This window comes from Carassius carassius, chromosome 1, assembly GCF_963082965.1.
Source record: "Carassius carassius chromosome 1, fCarCar2.1, whole genome shotgun sequence".
Lineage (NCBI taxonomy): Eukaryota > Metazoa > Chordata > Actinopteri > Cypriniformes > Cyprinidae > Carassius > Carassius carassius.
In genome coordinates this window covers 41,281,383-41,298,409 of record NC_081755.1, presented here as the reverse complement: position 1 = coordinate 41,298,409, position 17,027 = coordinate 41,281,383, and the positions used below count along the sequence as shown (strand labels likewise).

General features: G+C 39.6%; 1 protein-coding gene across 2 annotated transcripts in view; it reads left to right on the top strand.

Annotated features, from left to right (window-relative positions):
• The window catches only part of olfm2a (olfactomedin 2a), a 68,279-nt gene extending 51,959 nt beyond the window's left edge, over nucleotides 1-16,320 (top strand). For both annotated transcript variants that reach the window (XM_059559308.1, XM_059559307.1), the window contains exons 2-6: nucleotides 147-296; nucleotides 7,360-7,515; nucleotides 9,584-9,803; nucleotides 10,237-10,343; nucleotides 15,355-16,320. In XM_059559308.1, the coding sequence (XP_059415291.1) occupies nucleotides 147-296; nucleotides 7,360-7,515; nucleotides 9,584-9,803; nucleotides 10,237-10,343; nucleotides 15,355-16,029 (1,308 nt within the window). In that variant the 3' untranslated portion in view covers nucleotides 16,030-16,320. The remainder of the gene's footprint in view (nucleotides 1-146; nucleotides 297-7,359; nucleotides 7,516-9,583; nucleotides 9,804-10,236; nucleotides 10,344-15,354) is intronic.
• Nucleotides 16,321-17,027: the final 707 nt, after the last annotated feature.

Here is a 17,027-nt window from a genome sequence, read left to right as displayed (position 1 = left end):
TCTATTTCCTCCAAGTGTCTAAGCTTATCAAAACATCCTCCTCTCACAGATGCCATATTCTATTCTGCTCATGCATTTTGCTCTGTCTCTCCATGCACCTTTTGCTATCTCTCTTTTTAAATCTCTCCATGTCTTTTTCTATGCAGGCCCTGTATCCGAGCCCAGAGGAGGGCTGGCAGATCTACAGCTCGGCACAGGACGCAGATGGGAAATGTATCTGCACAGTTGTGGCTCCAGCACAGAACATGTGTAATCGAGACCCACGCAGCAGACAGCTCCGTCAGCTTATGGAGAAGGTGACATTCGTCTCTTACATGCACAATAACCTAAAGGACACACACTTGTCAAGAGCAAATCCTAGTTGAGTAATATTTTGTACATATATTTCGCAGTCATTAAACATGGATGCCAAACATTGCATAATACTGTTCTCCATTAGAGAAAGTTTGTGAAAGTACATGATGCAAACAACCGCCTAAAAGAGGACGTGTCCTAAATACTGCTGTGAAATTGGATTCATTCTGCTGAGCCGTTAGGATGTTTTTTGTACTAATCGTGCTCATTAGACTAAGACCAGGCAAAGAACAACTGAAAAAAACTGTAAAGTACATCCTAAATCAGGAAATGGAGCACTCAATGCACAGGGCTTTAAAAAAAGCCTCAGATTCACACATAAAGCCTGTTTGATAGTAGAAAAATGAAAATTAGCCTCTACATGTAAGCAAATGATGACAGAATGTCTTTCAAAGTCTGTGTCATACATTTCTTTCATCTGTGGAACACAAAAGACTCTATTAAACATGAATGACCACATTCTGACTTGGTGTGAAGTAAAAAGGAAAGAGATGGAAAGCCCTGTTAAAAAGACTCTTAGATTAGCAAGCATTTCCATGCTGGTTCAGACTGGATTTTGCTGGCAAGTGGTGGTTTTATGTCGGTCTGTTTGGTGAAACTCAACCTTGTTAGCATAGCTGATGGAGCTGGTCAACCATTGGCAGTATCCAACACACAAATATAACCTTGTTCTTTTCCATATGTAGTGAGGGACAGAATTTGAAATCTAAAAAAAGAAATCAAGAAGAGAGAGAGAGAGAGAGAGAGAGAGAGAGAGAGAGAGAGAGAGAGATGTTTTGCTCCAGAGAAACGACTGGGTATTGAGTCTGCTGATATGCACAGTTCAATCGATTGGCAGTTAAATGCAGAGTGTCGGCATAAATAGAGTGATAGGCTCTGAGATAGTTGACTGGCCCCCATTTCCTCCTTCCTCACCAAGCCCTCAGTGGTTTCCAGCCTCATCTGTGAACAGCAGCCTATTAAGAACCGCACGTCCCCATCAACATCATGCTCAATGAATCAGAGAAAGCTTTAGAATCACACTACAATGAGAAGCAGCTGTTTGACGAGCTAATGAGCACAGCTGATGGTCACAGAAGCAGAGATGAAGAGAGAAGCAGAGAAATAGAGGCTGAAATTAAAGCAGTTTGGAGAGGGATTCCTGAGAAGACAAATTTGGGACTCCAGACAGAGTGAGTCAATAAGGCACATGACTCAGTCACAGTCAAGCCAATCTACCACAATATAAAATACAAAAATATTTTTATTAATCACTTACCCCCATGTTGTTCCAAACCTGTAAAAGCTTTGTTCATCTTCAGAACCCAATTTAAGATATTTTGGATGAAAACTGGGAGGATTGAGAAAGTCCCATAGACTGCCAAGTAAATAACACTGTCAAGGTCCAGAAAAGTATGAAAAGTATCGTCAGAACAGTCCATCTGCCATCAGTGGTTCAACCATAATATTATGAAGCGATGAAAATACTTAGATTAGCAATGCGAATAAAACAAAAATAACGACTTTATTCAACAATTCCTTTGTCAACAGTCTCTCGTACAAAAAATATTCTTGTCATACTTTTTCTGGACCTTGACAGTGTTATTTTCTTAGCAGTCTATGGGACAGTCTCAAGACTCCCAGTTTTCACCCAAAATATTTTCAATTGTGTTCAGAAGATGAACGAAGCTTTTACAGGTTTGGAACAACATGGGGGTAAATGATTAAAAAAAAAAAAACCTAGTATGGGTCAAACTTAATGATTTTTCTTTTATGCCAAAAATCATTAGGATATTAAGTAAAGATCATGTTCCATGAAGATATTTTGTAAACCTCTTACCATAAATATATCAAAACTTTTGATTAGTAATATGAATTGCTATTTGCTAATTTGGATAGCTTCAAATGTGAATTTCTCAGTATTTAGATTTTTTTGCACCCTCAGATTCCTGAATTTCAAATAGTTGAAATACTTCACTAAAATGTTTGGCAGGGGAAAAACACTCCTTTAGGCCTAAACTACAAATCTGCATAAAGCCTTTACTAAATAGAAAATAATCTGAAATTGCTCATGTCATATTTATTTGTTTATATCAAGCAAAAACGCAAAATTAATATATTAGTACAGGTGCTGGTCATATAATTAGAATATCATCAAAAAGTTGATTAATTTCACAAATTCCATTCAAAAAGTGAAACTTGTATATTATATTGTTTATGTTTATTTCTTTTAATTTTGATGATTATAACTGACAACTAAGGAAAATCCCAAATTCAGTATCTCAGAAAATTAGAATATAACTTAAGACCGATACAAAGAAAGGAATTTTAGAAATCTTTGCCAACTAAAAAGTATGAAAATGAAAAGTATGAGCATGTACAGCACTCAATACTTAGTTGGGGTTCCTTTTGCCTGAATTAATGCTTCAATGCGGCGTGGCATGGAGTCGATCAGTCTGTGGCACTGCTCAGGTGTTATGAGAGCCCAGTTTGCTCTGATAGTGGCCTTCAGCTCTTCTGCATTGTTGGGTCTGGCATATCTCATCTTCCTCTTCACAATACCCCATAGATTTTCTATGGGGTTAAGGTCAGGTGAGTTTGCTGGCCGATTAAGAACAGGGAACCCATGGTCCTTAAACCAGGTACTGGAAGCTTTGGCACTGTGTGCAGGTGCCAAGTCCTGTTTGAAAATGAAATCTGCATCTCCATAAAGTTGGTCAGCAGCAAGAAGCATGAAGTGCTCTAAAACTTCCTGGTATCTGCTGTGTTGACCTTGGACCTCAGAAAACACAGTGGACCAACACCAGCAGATGACATGGCACCACAAACCATCACTGACTGTGAAAACTTTACACTGGACATCAAGCAACGTTAATTGTGTGCCTCTCATCTCTTCCTCCAGAATCTGATATCCAAAGGATATGCAAAATTTACTTTCATCAGAGAACATAACTTTGGACCACTCAGCAGCAGTCCAGTCCTTTTTGAAGCGAGACGCTTCTGACACTGTCTGTTGTTCAAGAGTGGCTTGACACAAAGAATGCGACAGCTGAAACCAATGTCTTGCATACGTCTGTGCATAGTGGTTCTTGAAGCACTGACTCAAGGTGCAGTCCACTCTTTGTGAATCTCCCCCACATTTTTGAATGGGTTTTGTTTCACAATCCTCTCCAGGCTTCGGTTATCCCTATTGCTTGTACACTTTTTTTCTACCACATTTTTTCCTTCCCTTCGCCTCTCTATTATTGTGCTTAGATACAGAGCTCTGTGACCAGCCAGCCTCTTTTGCAATGACCTTTTTTGTCTTGCCCTCCCTGTGCAAGGTGTCAATGGTCGTCTTTTGGACAACTGTCAAGTCAGCAGTCTTCCCCATGATTGTGTAGCCTACAGAACTAGACTGAGAGACCATTTAAAGGCTTTGCAGGTGTTTTGAGTTAATAAGCTGATTAGAGTGTGGCACCAGGTGTCTTCAATATTGAACCTTTTCACAATATTCTAATTTTCTGAGATACTGAATTTGGGATTTTCCTTAGTTGTCAGGTATAAACATCAAAATTAAAAGAAATAAACATTTGAAATATATTAGTCTGTGTGTAATGAATGAATATAATATACAAGTTTAACTTTTTGAATGGAATTAGTGAAATCAACTTTTTGATGATATTCTAATTATATGACCAGCACCTCTATATTTTTCAAAGCTTTGCCTGCATATTCAACCACGGGTTGAGAAAAATTGCCACTTAAGACTGGTTTTGTGGTCCAGTGTCACGAACGTCAACTGACATGGTTGGTTAACTCACTTGTCAACTTAGTTAAGTCACTTGTCCAGATGTCATTGATGTTTGAAATTTGTCACCATGTTTGTTGTGATAGGGAATAAAGGATCAATCTGTTTATCATACAAAGGAATTAATGGTTGAAAGTTTTGTACACCACTGACCTCACTGTAATACTATCCTTCTGTTATATTATCATCAATTGTATCAAGTCACATTGGATAAATGCGTCTGCTAAATGACTAAACTTAAATGCAATACTATATGGACTGAAACAACTGAAATATCTGCAATATATCATAAATTACATTACTTTAAATTACAATTTTGAGAGTTATCCGTTTATACCCCAAACAAACTATCTTAAAAGGAATAGTTCATCCAAAACTTTATAATTCACTCACCACCATGTTGCTCCAAACTATTTCTTATGAAATACATGAAAGAAGGATTTTTGAAGAATTTTTCAGCTGTTTGTCAATATTATGAAAGTCCAAAAGCTTTCAAGCTCCAAAAATGACATAGAGGTTGCATGAAATGAATACATTTGATTCAATTGTTATATTGTCTGCTGAAGTGATAGAATCTCTTTGTTTGATAAAAAGATTAGAAATTGAATCACTCTCAAAGCATCAGTTGATGTAAACGTTTACACAAACTAAAGTGTAACTTCAACTAACATCAATGTTTAATAGTTCTTCATGTCATGTGAACAAGATATTTGATTTTTGCATTGCCATATTTGATGTCATCTGCATATATGTAATGTACATTGACCAATGTTTTGATTTGATTTGAGAGTGAATAAAGAATCAGCTGGTTTATCAGAATGACTGTGGTTTTTCTTCGGTTATCCCTATTGCTTGTACACTTTTTTTCAACCACATTTTTTCCTTCCCTTCGCCTCTCTATTATTGTGCTTAGATACAGAGCTCTGTGACCAGCCAGCCACTTTTGCAATGACTTTTTGTGTCTTGCCCTCCCTGTGCAAGATGTCAATGGTCGTCTTTTGGACAACTGTCAAGTCAGCAGTCTTCCCCATGATTGTGTAGCCTACAGAACTAGACTGAGAGACCATTTAAAGGCTTTGCAGGTGTTTTGAGTTAATAAGCTGATTAGAGTGTGGCACCAGGTGTCTTCAATATTGAACCTTTTCACAATATTCTAATTTTCTGAGATACTGAATTTGGGATTTTCCTTAGTTGTCAGGTATAAACATCAATATTAAAAGAAATAAACATTTGAAATATATTAGTCTGTGTGTAATGAATGAATATAATATACAAGTTTAACTTTTTGAATGGAATTAGTGAAATCAACTTTTTGATGATATTCTAATTATATGACCAGCACCTCTATATTTTTCAAAGCTTTGCCTGCATATTCAACCACGGGTTGAGAAAAATTGCCACTTAAGACTGGTTTTGTGGTCCAGTGTCACGAACGTCAACTGACATGGTTGGTTAACTCACTTGTCAACTTAGTTAAGTCACTTGTCCAGATGTCATTGATGTTTGAAATTTGTCACCATGTTTGTTGTGATAGGGAATAAAGGATCAATCTGTTTATCATACAAAGGAATTAATGGTTGAAAGTTTTGTACACCACTGACCTCACTGTAATACTATCCTTCTGTTATATTATCATCAATTGTATCAAGTCACATTGGATAAATGCGTCTGCTAAATGACTAAATTTAAATGTAATACTATATGGACATTAACAACTGAAATATCTGCAATATATCATAAATTACATTACTTTAAATTACAATTTTGAGAGTTATCCGTTTATACCCCAAACAAACTATCTTAAAAGGAATAGTTCATCCAAAACTTTATAATTCACTCACCACCATGTTGCTCCAAACTATTTCTTATGAAATACATGAAAGAAGGATTTTTGAAGAATTTTTCAGCTGTTTGTCAATATTATGAAAGTCCAAAAGCTTTCAAGCTCCAAAAATGACATAGAGGTTGCATGAAATGAATACATTTGATTCAATTGTTATATTGTCTGCTGAAGTGATACAATCTCTTTGTTTGATAAAAAGATTAGAAATTGAATCACTCTCAAAGCATCAGTTGATGTAAACAAACTAAAGTGTAACTTCAACTAACATCAAGGTTTAATAGTTCTTAATGTCATGTGAACAAGATATTTGATTTTTGCATTGCCATATTTGATGTCATCTGCATATATGTAATGTACATTGACCAATGTTTTGATTTGATTTGAGAGTGAATAGAGAATCAGCTGGTTTATCAGAATGACTGTGGTCCTTTTTAGAGTTTTCGACCCCACGACTTTCTCAATATTGTATGGACAGAAACAGCTGAGACTTCAAAATATCTTCTTTTGTGTTCTGCAGAAGTATTAAAGTCATTAAAAAAAGATTGGAACAGCAGGAGGGGCAGTAAATGGTGACAGAATTTTCATTTTTGAGTGAACTATCTCTTTAAATCCTGCCACAAATGCTATCTTAAATCCTGCCTTGCCCCCTTGTAAGGGTCTAAACACCTTATCTACAATCGTAGAGCAACACAACTCAACCACTTAGACAATAAAATGTGTGTGGGGCTATGCCAGCAGCAGTGAGGCACTAATGCTACTGCCTAATAAAACGCAGACTAATGAGGACACCTGGGTCAGTCCTTCTCTGAGAGAGATGTGTTCAGAATTAAACCACCACCACCCAGCCTCTTGTTTGTGCGAGAGCGTGTATCTGCTCAGTCCTCCTGAGCAGTCAGCGACATGCATGACAAACAATAACTGAATGCAGAGTGAATATGTGATCCCACCTAACCCTTGTCCCGAGTCCAAACATCCACAATCCTCAGTGCTAAGTGTGACCATTGGGTCTGACAGCTATGCAGATCAGCTAATTAGACAAGAGCCCTCATGCACATCAGTGTGGACATGAGGAGAATACCAGCATGCAATCCTTGTCCTTTTTGATTCTCTTAAGAGCAGCCAGGAGGAGGGTGTGTGAATGTCTATGTGTGTGTTTGCGGCCTCTGAGAGTATGTGGGAGTATATTGGAGCTAGTAAGGTGTGTGTGCTGATCAGCAATCTCATTCCCATCGCCTGTGTGTTGATGTGGGCAAGATGCTCAGTGGGTGGTCTGAATATGTAGGATGGCTGATTTGAACTACAACAAATTGAAGGCGTCATACTGTTGTGTCCTCAAAAAGCATGCCTTGATGACTCACATTGTTTTGACTTTGTGTTTTGTGGTATTTAACAGGTTCAGAATATCACTCAATCCATGGAGGTGCTAGATCTGAGGACGTACAGAGACCTGCAGTACGTGAGGGACACAGAGAACCTCATGAAAACAGTAGATGGCAAATTGAAGACTGCCTCTGAAAATCCACGCAGCCTCAACCCCAAGAGTTTTCAGGTACATGTGCAACCTAAAAAAATGGCTTTAAAAAAAACAGTTCGAATTAGGTGTGCCTTTTCTTTTCGAAATGCCTACACTTTTCACAACGCCTACACACCCTCCTAACAAGTGTTAGTCGCAAGTGCACCTCTTGTGGTCAGGGGAGTAAGTTTACTCCACAGCCTTTACGAGTAAGACTACATTAGATTCACCCCCTATCCGGTTCATGGCACCAGTGCAACCAGTTCCACTTGGCCTGTTCCAAGCAAGACTTGAACCAGGTGACAGCCAGCATTAGAGGCGGGTGTCCTAACAAAGAAACAGACTTTAACATCAGTCGAAAGTGTGCCTCTTGTGGTCAGGGGAGTAAGTTAACTCCACAGCCTTCACCAGCTGGACTCCATTGGATTCACCCCCTATCCGGGTCAGGACACCAGTGCAAAAAGTTCCGCTTGGCCCCTTCTGAGCAAGGCTTGAACCCAGTGACAGACTGCATGGGAGGTGAGCTCGCTAAAAAGGACACTAAAGACTGCAGCCTCTAGCGCCAGTCACTAGTGCACCTCTTGAGGTCAGGGGATTGAGTTTTACTGCACAGCCTTTAACAGCCAGACTCCAGTACATTACACTTTGAATAATAAGTAGGTAACATGACTGGAGATTGAGTAACATCAGTGCATGCTAAATAGCATTCACAGGCTCTGTATTTTTATATAGTGACATCACAACCTGCCCACCTCCAGACGCTCTACTCTAAAACCCTTTCCAGCGCCTCTGCCCCTACATTAAATTGACACTGACACTAACCTTCAATACCTCTGATTTTTGTGCTTAATTGAGACACACCAAAAGGTCTTCTGAGAGAATTCAAATACACCTCAATTATTTATACCTAGAACTTGGAAATTTCAGTAACGAGTGTGTGTGTGTGTGTGCATACAAAAGGTTATGCTTTTTTTTTTATTTTTTTTAGCAGCTGCTTTCCCAAAGGCTAAGATTCAGACCCATTTATCATTAAAGCTTTTTATCCCTTGAATACATGGGTGTGCTTGCAGCTCTGCACAATCTCAGAATAGTAGAAGGACTCACTACCAATATACAGAGGACTAAATGGAAGAGCACACTTTAAGATGAATAACATGTAGCTGTCTGCTAAAGAGAGTGGAATGGAAGCCACAGACACTCCTCCCAAGGGTATCACTATCATTCAAAAAGCATCACCACCACTTACCGATCCACCCCACTCTGCTGCGGTGTGAGTCATCTCACCAAAACTATCATAGTAAATTATTCTAAAATGTTCCAGAAATCATTCCTCTTCTATCGATACATGTTCAAAGCACGATAATCCCCCCCCCCCCTTTCTCTCTGCTGGAGCTGTGAAAAATTAGTGAGATGTGCCAGTGTTAAGAGCACTTTTTCAAAGAGTGGGAGCCTCAAAGCCTGGCATTATTTCGGCGAGGCTGCTGATGAATGTAGAGAGCTCAAAGTCGCCTATGGCAGGTAGGGAGATTAACGAGACTAAATTTTTGTGTCTCGGAACTGGAAAATGAGATTTATGATGTGGCACCGCAGGGCTGAGAGGAGCTCCATCACCAGATTTACGATAAACTTTAACAAGGAGGAAACAGCCCCTCCTGTGGTGAGCATGCTTTATTGATACACCTGCTATTCAGACCCCCTTTATTGATATGCCTCAACCTATGCCAGACCTGCCAGTCTGCATGGCTGTGGTAACTGATTGCCCACACTGAGCTGAGATCAGCCCACAAGTTTTAGCTCTTTCATATATGCTTGGTAACACCGAGGTGGAGAGCTGCGCTTTGATGAGTGGGCCTGTGTCACTACGTCGGACAAGCAGTAGATTATGAGAGATTGAAAATTCATGAAATCAATATTTGGTTCTCATGTGAGGATGCATTCGTATTCGGGGCAGGAGACTGGTCATGCAAGATTAAATATTGGAGATGAACGTGGTGAATAGTTAATAAAATCCATGCAAATTCCCAAAACGTCTGTGAGAGGGAGATTAACGTTTCTCATCTTTCCTAAACACCATTTCACACCTTCCTTTGTCCGTTTACCTCAGGAGTTAAAGGACAAGGTTACTCAGCTGCTTCCCCTACTGCCAGTGCTGGAACAGTACAAGGCAGATGCAAGAATGATCCTTCGCCTGAGGGAGGAAGTGAGGAATCTGTCTCTGGTACTAATGGCAATTCAAGAGGAGATGGGAGCCTATGACTACGAGGAGCTCAGGCAGCGAGTGCTACTTCTGGAAACTCGCCTGCACTCCTGCATGCAGAAACTCGGTAAGACATCTAGCCGCAGTGGGTTTGAGTTGATTTTAATAATTAAGAAAAGGCAGCAACCAATCTATTGACTGTGGACACAGAGTATGTGTCCTATTATAGCAAGAAAATAGACAGAATTTTTACTTGTTGGATTCTCAGTGCTGTCCAATTACATAAGTAATTTAGTGTTAGAATGTTAAAAACAGCCAGATAGCAGGCCTTAAACTGAAACGCCCAAAGTATTTTTGGCTGAAAGAGTAATTGGCTTTCAGATGCATGATGAGACAAGCTCATGTTCTAAACTGATGACTTCACAAGAAAATCCAAAATTATTATATAACAGATATTCGTTAACTCCATAAATGTCACTTTTGGCAGTTTAATGCTGACTGGTTCAGTGAAGTTCCGCTGAAGCTGTCATTCATAGTGGCCCCCTCTGTTTTATCACCAGGTTGTGGGAAGTTAACTGGCGTCAGTAACCCCATCACCGTCCGCGCTTCAGGGTCAAGGTTCGGCTCATGGATGACTGATACAATGATCCCCAGCTCCGATAATAGGGTAAGGTTGACCGCACTGCAACACTCTTTCACTCCATCACTGCCACTGCTATGATGAGCCGTCTCTCCCCGGAGACACACACATATACACACATTGTGACTGAGTCAGTGTTTTGGTACAGTGAAGCTGCTCCTCAGCGGTGAGAGCTGAGTCATTGATGGATGGTTCTTCCACCATTTTTCTCCATCCCACACTCTTCCCTTCTCTATCATGCTCATACTCTCTCCCCCACACTTCGTTCTTCTCTCAATCCTTACATCTCCTTTCAAAGCCACAATCGTCATATTAATTACTCCATCCGGGGGTTGGGCATTAACAGCTTGTTTAGGCAAATGTTTCACCAATCAATGCCAGCAACTACTAGCAGCTATAACCATCATCAGGGGAAGACACATACTGTAGGAATGCGTCCTGGGCCTGAGAAGAGGAAGGGGTAATTGTTGCTGGTTACTGTATGATGACTGAAATCAGAAACTGGCCTTAAACAATTAGTAAATAAACAGCAGAACGTTATGTTTTCTAATACACGCACACACACACATTGCATGTATTCTGACAGTGCTGTACTAACCCTCCACGCTATCTGCTTGTTAACCAGGGTTCAAAGTCCAAAGTGTGTGGAAAATCTGTGCTGAACAAGTGTTACTCGTCAGTTTCTCTCACATTTTTATGATTTTAACAAGACATGTGACGATGCAATACATGTGACGTATTCGTAATGAGACTCATTTATAAATCTGCTATTGTGAACAAAAAGCATTGAGGTCTTGCTGCACGTTTTTTCACCAAAATAAAAGTTAAGCTATATCTCCATCAACTTTCATAAACGTTAGTATTGTAATTTTACTGTTGTCCTGAAAAAATAAAAAAAGACAATAATAGTGATGATAATAATTACAACAGCTCTGTTAATACATTTATTATAACATACATCTGTAATCTGTAATATTTTTTCTAATGTTTTAAAAGAAGTCTCTTTTATTTGTACAGTAGAAAAATACACACACACGCACACAAAAAAAACATGTCTAAAGGGTTCTTGGTGGCCAAAAAATGTATTTTACTAACTCATGCATTTTAAGTTAAATTGTGCTTTGTTGGTATAATGTCTGCTAGAATATTAAAAAGTTCGTTCAGTGTTAAATATATTCTAAGTAGCCGCTTTTCCACTGTCGGGCCAGTGCTTTAAACGGGCCAGGCGGGGCTAATGGCCAAAATAGCACAGTGTTTCCACGGTTGGGCCAGAAGCTCCGCTGTGCTTCACTAAAACCTGCCCTTTACACGCCTCTCAGGAACAATGTCATGAAACCCCATCATAGACTTGAATCTACTCTCGAGATGAGACATATGACAGATAAAATATGTTACTAAATAAATACACTATTGTGAAAGAGAATAATAAGCTGACATCTGATTTCTTCAAGTGGTCATTTTACCATATTTGCTATGGTAACATTAATGCCTAGTCTTTTGCATCGCCTATAAATATTTCTGCCTTGTATGGTGATTATAATCCACATCGGAAGTTATTTCAAACACTCATTGCTGACTGAAAGTGAGTTTTGAGCTCAACTTATTTTAAAAGTCTTTAATGCTGGAGTTATATAGCTGTTATCTTTCTAAAATGATCCATGGCGCTGACGCTCTCCAGACGCGGAGAAACTCTGCCTTTGTTTATAACCACTCCTGTAGCCCCAGCTGGCCCACTTTGGCCCAAGGTTTTCGTCCGGCCAGAAAACCCAGGCTGTTGGCCCCCGAGGAAGCACCGACGAGGCACGATCAAGCCCCGTAAGTGACAGTGGAAACACGAATGGCCCTGGCACACACTAGCATGCCCGCTTTTGGCCCGAAAGTGGAAACTATTGTTGTTTTTTTAATAGATTTTTTATTTCTTTGAAAAGCAAGACAAAACAGTAAAAAGCACATTTTGGCTAGTTAATTTATGCAGTGTTGCCAGGCTGTATGTCATGTCACTTTCACTTTGTCCCTTTCAATGGTAAAAAAAAATTGGCAAAATGCATGAAAAAAAATATATACAGTACACTATATGCGCTATATGCGCACACTGTTTCTGAGCACTGTCAAAGAGGCGCACTTACGTGAAAAACGTGTTCATAGAGTGTGGGAGAATTTATTTTGAAATTATTAAGTTATTTTGCCACTTTATAGGCATTGAACTGTTAAATACATGCTTTGAAGTGTCAAAATGCCTGTCTTTGCAAATATACTCATAAGCACAATAAAAGCAAACAGCTGAGAAAGAAAACGTGTAACAGTATTTTGGATCTGGGCAGCTCTTAAACTGACTGCAGTCTAATATTCTTGCTGTCTGTCATTCATGTTAATAAAACAAAAATGAGAGAATATCTCTCACTGTTCTTGATTACTGTAAATCACTTTTGTAACTATATTGTGATATTTATTGTTACAGTGAAATAAAATGATTTTTATTGTGATATAAGCAATAAGTGAGATGTGCAATTTCAGCGTGTCTCTAGGTACAGGGTAGGAAAACACTTTATGTTGTAATCTACTCATCGGTCCATTTGCGAGAGGGCCTACCGAATATTGTCCATGGGCTACATTAGTTTTAGCAACAGCCCTGTCAATCTCAATGGAGAACACGGTTGAAGAATTTTATAAATTGGCTCTTTTTAAATTCATGAGTGTGAAGCTGAAAAGGAACTGGAATGGCAGGTAGAGGAATTTAATTCAAAGACATTCAACACAGGTAATCTATCTACTGTTCCCTCTGTCCAGTCTTAAAATTTCCACTATATAAGGACTGACATGGAAAACACAACAAGCAATGATCATCAATTATTCTGTTTAAAGGGGCAAGTCCAAAGTTCATCTTCAATTATACAATCCTTTATCTTTGGCTTTAATGATCACATCACTCGGCAATATCAATCACGATCACAAAATCACGAAATATCGATCACGTAAAGGGACAAATAAATCACTGCAATCAAGATAATGGTCATATCAATCCGGCAGACAACTGAGCATTCACTGTCCCTAGATTTACAATGTCACACACTCATCATTGCAGGTTAATCTAGTAAAGATCTGGACTCCAGCATCCAAAGCACAACATATGCCATTCTTCTCAGAAGGGAACACGGAGGTGGAGATGAATGCTCCACTCACAGATCTACAGGGACTCGTTTAGCCCACAGAGGAAATGCTATACTTAATGTTCCAATTATCCTGCCTGTCCAGAAGTCACCTGCTCTCCTCCTCTCCAGTCACCACGCAGCCCCACAGTAGCCTAAAAATAAAAATGCACCGCATCTCTCAGTGGAATGAGAAATGGGGAAAGAGGCAGAGAGGGAGACTGCAGGAGGGAGGGAGGGGGGAAGGAGGAGAGGAGGCCAAAGATAGCAGGGGAGCGTTAAATCCTCAGAGGGGCTTCATTATGCAGGAGAAAGAACATAATAACCATCCTAAATAAGCTGACTGTCTGAAGTTTTATTACGATGTGTTAATAAACAGTACACAGCGCATGGCTTGGTAAAGTTGGGGGCACAGCATGGCTGTTGTGTGCCTGATAGATACTTCAGCCTCATACAGTGACGGGGAGTAAGGAGAAGAGAAATGAAGAGAGATGGAGAACTGCTAACAGGATTGATTTCCTGTGAATGTGGAGTGGAAAAGGGCAGGGAACAACTGCTGCAGCCGAGTGCAGAGCACATACAGCATCTCCACTCCCACACAAAGAGCAGATCAATAGATTTAACAACACGCACAGACACACCTAGACTGTGCACAGTGAGATTCACCGCTGGTTACACAGGAAGAAAGGCTCTGCTGTCACTCTCTCAAAAGTAAGTCAGGAGATGGCGTCTTTTCATGTACTGTACTTTCATCCGGGTATATGCTCTTTCTACACCATTCTCGGCACAGAAATCTCAACTTTCATTTCTAGTCTGATTCCTCCTTCTACTTACACAGGGGTCAAAAAGTATTCTAATTCGGATTCTTGTTCAATTAGATTTTGTTTTTAATTCCAATGTTTTAATATCCTGTATGTGCCCATTTAGCTTTAATGTCACCAGCACTCAAGCTGCATGAATGACAAGTTTATGCAAAACTCAATCCTCCAGCATGATTTGAAAATGATCCAAAAACCTCTTTAATGGAAATGGAAACATGAGTGATTAGAGTTCACACGGTCATGAAACATTGATTAGTGACTAAGAATTTTTTTTTTTTTTTCACAGTTGGCTAGACACTTTCATTCAAATTAAAAGTTTGTATAACCATTTGCTATTCTTTTATGTATCTTTTATTACTTTTATTACTATTTATTTCTATTTAGTTAACACAATTTTTATTAGATTTTTTTTTACTTGTTTTATTTTTAGTTTACATAGATTATTATTTTCTGTTTTTCATTTTAGCCTCATTATTTAGGGCTGACAAAGTTAAGCAGTGTAGATTATAATATAATAATACAGTGGTATACTGTATACACATTAAGGATGTGCATCTCCGTAACTGATGCCGATGCAATGCATAGCCAACGATACGATACATGTGATACAATTTCCAATGTGATGCGATATGTTTCACCCTTATTACGATGCAGTGCAATCCGATGTTGATTCAGTTCAACACAATGTGATGCAATGCAACACAATGTAATGGAAAAAAAATATGATGCACCCCTTGGTCTCCATAGTGCTTTTAATATGTCATATTCATGTAGCAGCAATGGTGATGAGAAACAGTTTTGAGAGGAGAAATCAATCTACGTATAAAATATTTGTCACTAATTATTGGTCACTTTCTAAATAATAAAAGTTAGAAATGATGCATCATGATACAAATGCCAATTTATATCTAATGCACACTTTTAAATTGATGCATTGTTTCATAAAATGTAATGCCAATTCACCGATGGGAATCTGTGAATTTTACCATCCTTAATGTTTTTTTTGTTTGTTTTTTTTTTTTCATTGTTTGTATCATGCAATTTACATTTGTATGTCTTATTGTGTCTCAGGTGTGGTCAATGGATGGTTACTTTAAGGGACGTCGTGTACTGGAGTACCGCACAATGAACGACTTCATGAAAGGCCAGAACTTTGTGCAGCATCTCCTGCCCCACCCTTGGGCTGGTACGGGTCACGTGGTCTACAACGGCTCCCTCTACTACAACAAATACCAGAGTAACATCCTCATCAAGTACCACTTCCGATCCCGAAGCATCCTGGTGCAGCGCAGCCTTAGCGGCGCGGGCTACAACAACACCTTTCCCTACTCCTGGGGTGGATCGTCCGACATCGACCTCATGGCTGATGAGAATGGGCTATGGGCTGTCTACACCACCATTCCCAACGCTGGAAACATCGTCATTAGCCGTCTGGAGCCACAAAGCCTGGAAGTGCTTCAAACGTGGGATACTGGCTTCCCTAAACGGAGCGCCGGTGAATCGTTCATGATCTGTGGCACACTCTACGTCACCAACTCCCACCTGGCCGGTGCTAAGATCTACTTCGCATATTACACCAACACCTCAACCTATGAGTACACAGACATCCCCTTCCATAACCAATACTCCCACATTTCCATGATGGACTACAACCCGCGAGAAAGAGTGCTCTACACTTGGAACAACGGACATCAAGTCCTCTACAACGTCACATTGTTCCAGGTCATCAAAACAGCTGAGGACTAGGTCATGCAGACCTTACAAACACATTTGCTTATACACAAATGTACACACACTGATATGCCCACACACATATACACACACATTTATGTGGAGGGGGACATGACTAAAGCTTAGACTTTTTTTTACTGCATTCCAAACTTCATAGAGTGCTATTATTCATCTAATGTTCTGAGGAGAGCAAGATTGGTACTGGTACAGAAACTAAGCCTTTATTTCCTTTTCTGTGATGATTCAGCATGAGTACTTTCTTTTGATTTGTTGAAAAAGAATAAATAAACATCAAACTTTACCATTTTCAAGATTCTCCTTTTTCTCCCCCCCCCCCCCCCCCCCCCCTAATGCCGATGGTTAATAATGGCCACATTCTGTAGTGAAAAATTTGAGTAAATGCTTGTTCGCTGAGTATTCTTTGTGAAATCATTCAAAAAGCCTTTTTCTAAACTCCAGCTGTAATGTAACTAGAGATGTGCCACAGCAGGATGAGCCAAGCTCTTCTTGACTGCCTCAGGAAGTGAATCCATCTCCTGTTTGGTGTCAGCCATCCTGAGGAGAGACGTCAGTCAGATGGAGCTCCATGACATGAAGGGCTGAAAGGTGAGGTGGCAGAGGAGAAGAAATGAGAGACAGCGGAAGCATTCAGTCGGACAGATGAGGTCCCGGGCTACAGTGATGCCTGCTGCTGCTGCTGCTGTTGTTGTTGTGTGCACCTGCCAAGTTGCAATCTGTTTCCATGTTTCTTTCGAGGTATGCCTCCTCAGCAGGCTATGTAAAAATATTAAATTAGAACCTGTGGGCTTGTCCAACTACCTGTTAGATGTGTTCTTTATTTAATTTGAGTTAAGACCAAAGTATACTTCCCTTGTCCGACTTGCAGACAGTCTGTGTGATGTAATTTTGTGACACAGACAATGTAAGTTCAAGTGTTTTGAGTACTTAGAAATATCTACTGTACACACCGAACCCATCAATCAGCGTAAACAGAGCCTCCACACTGTTATTTT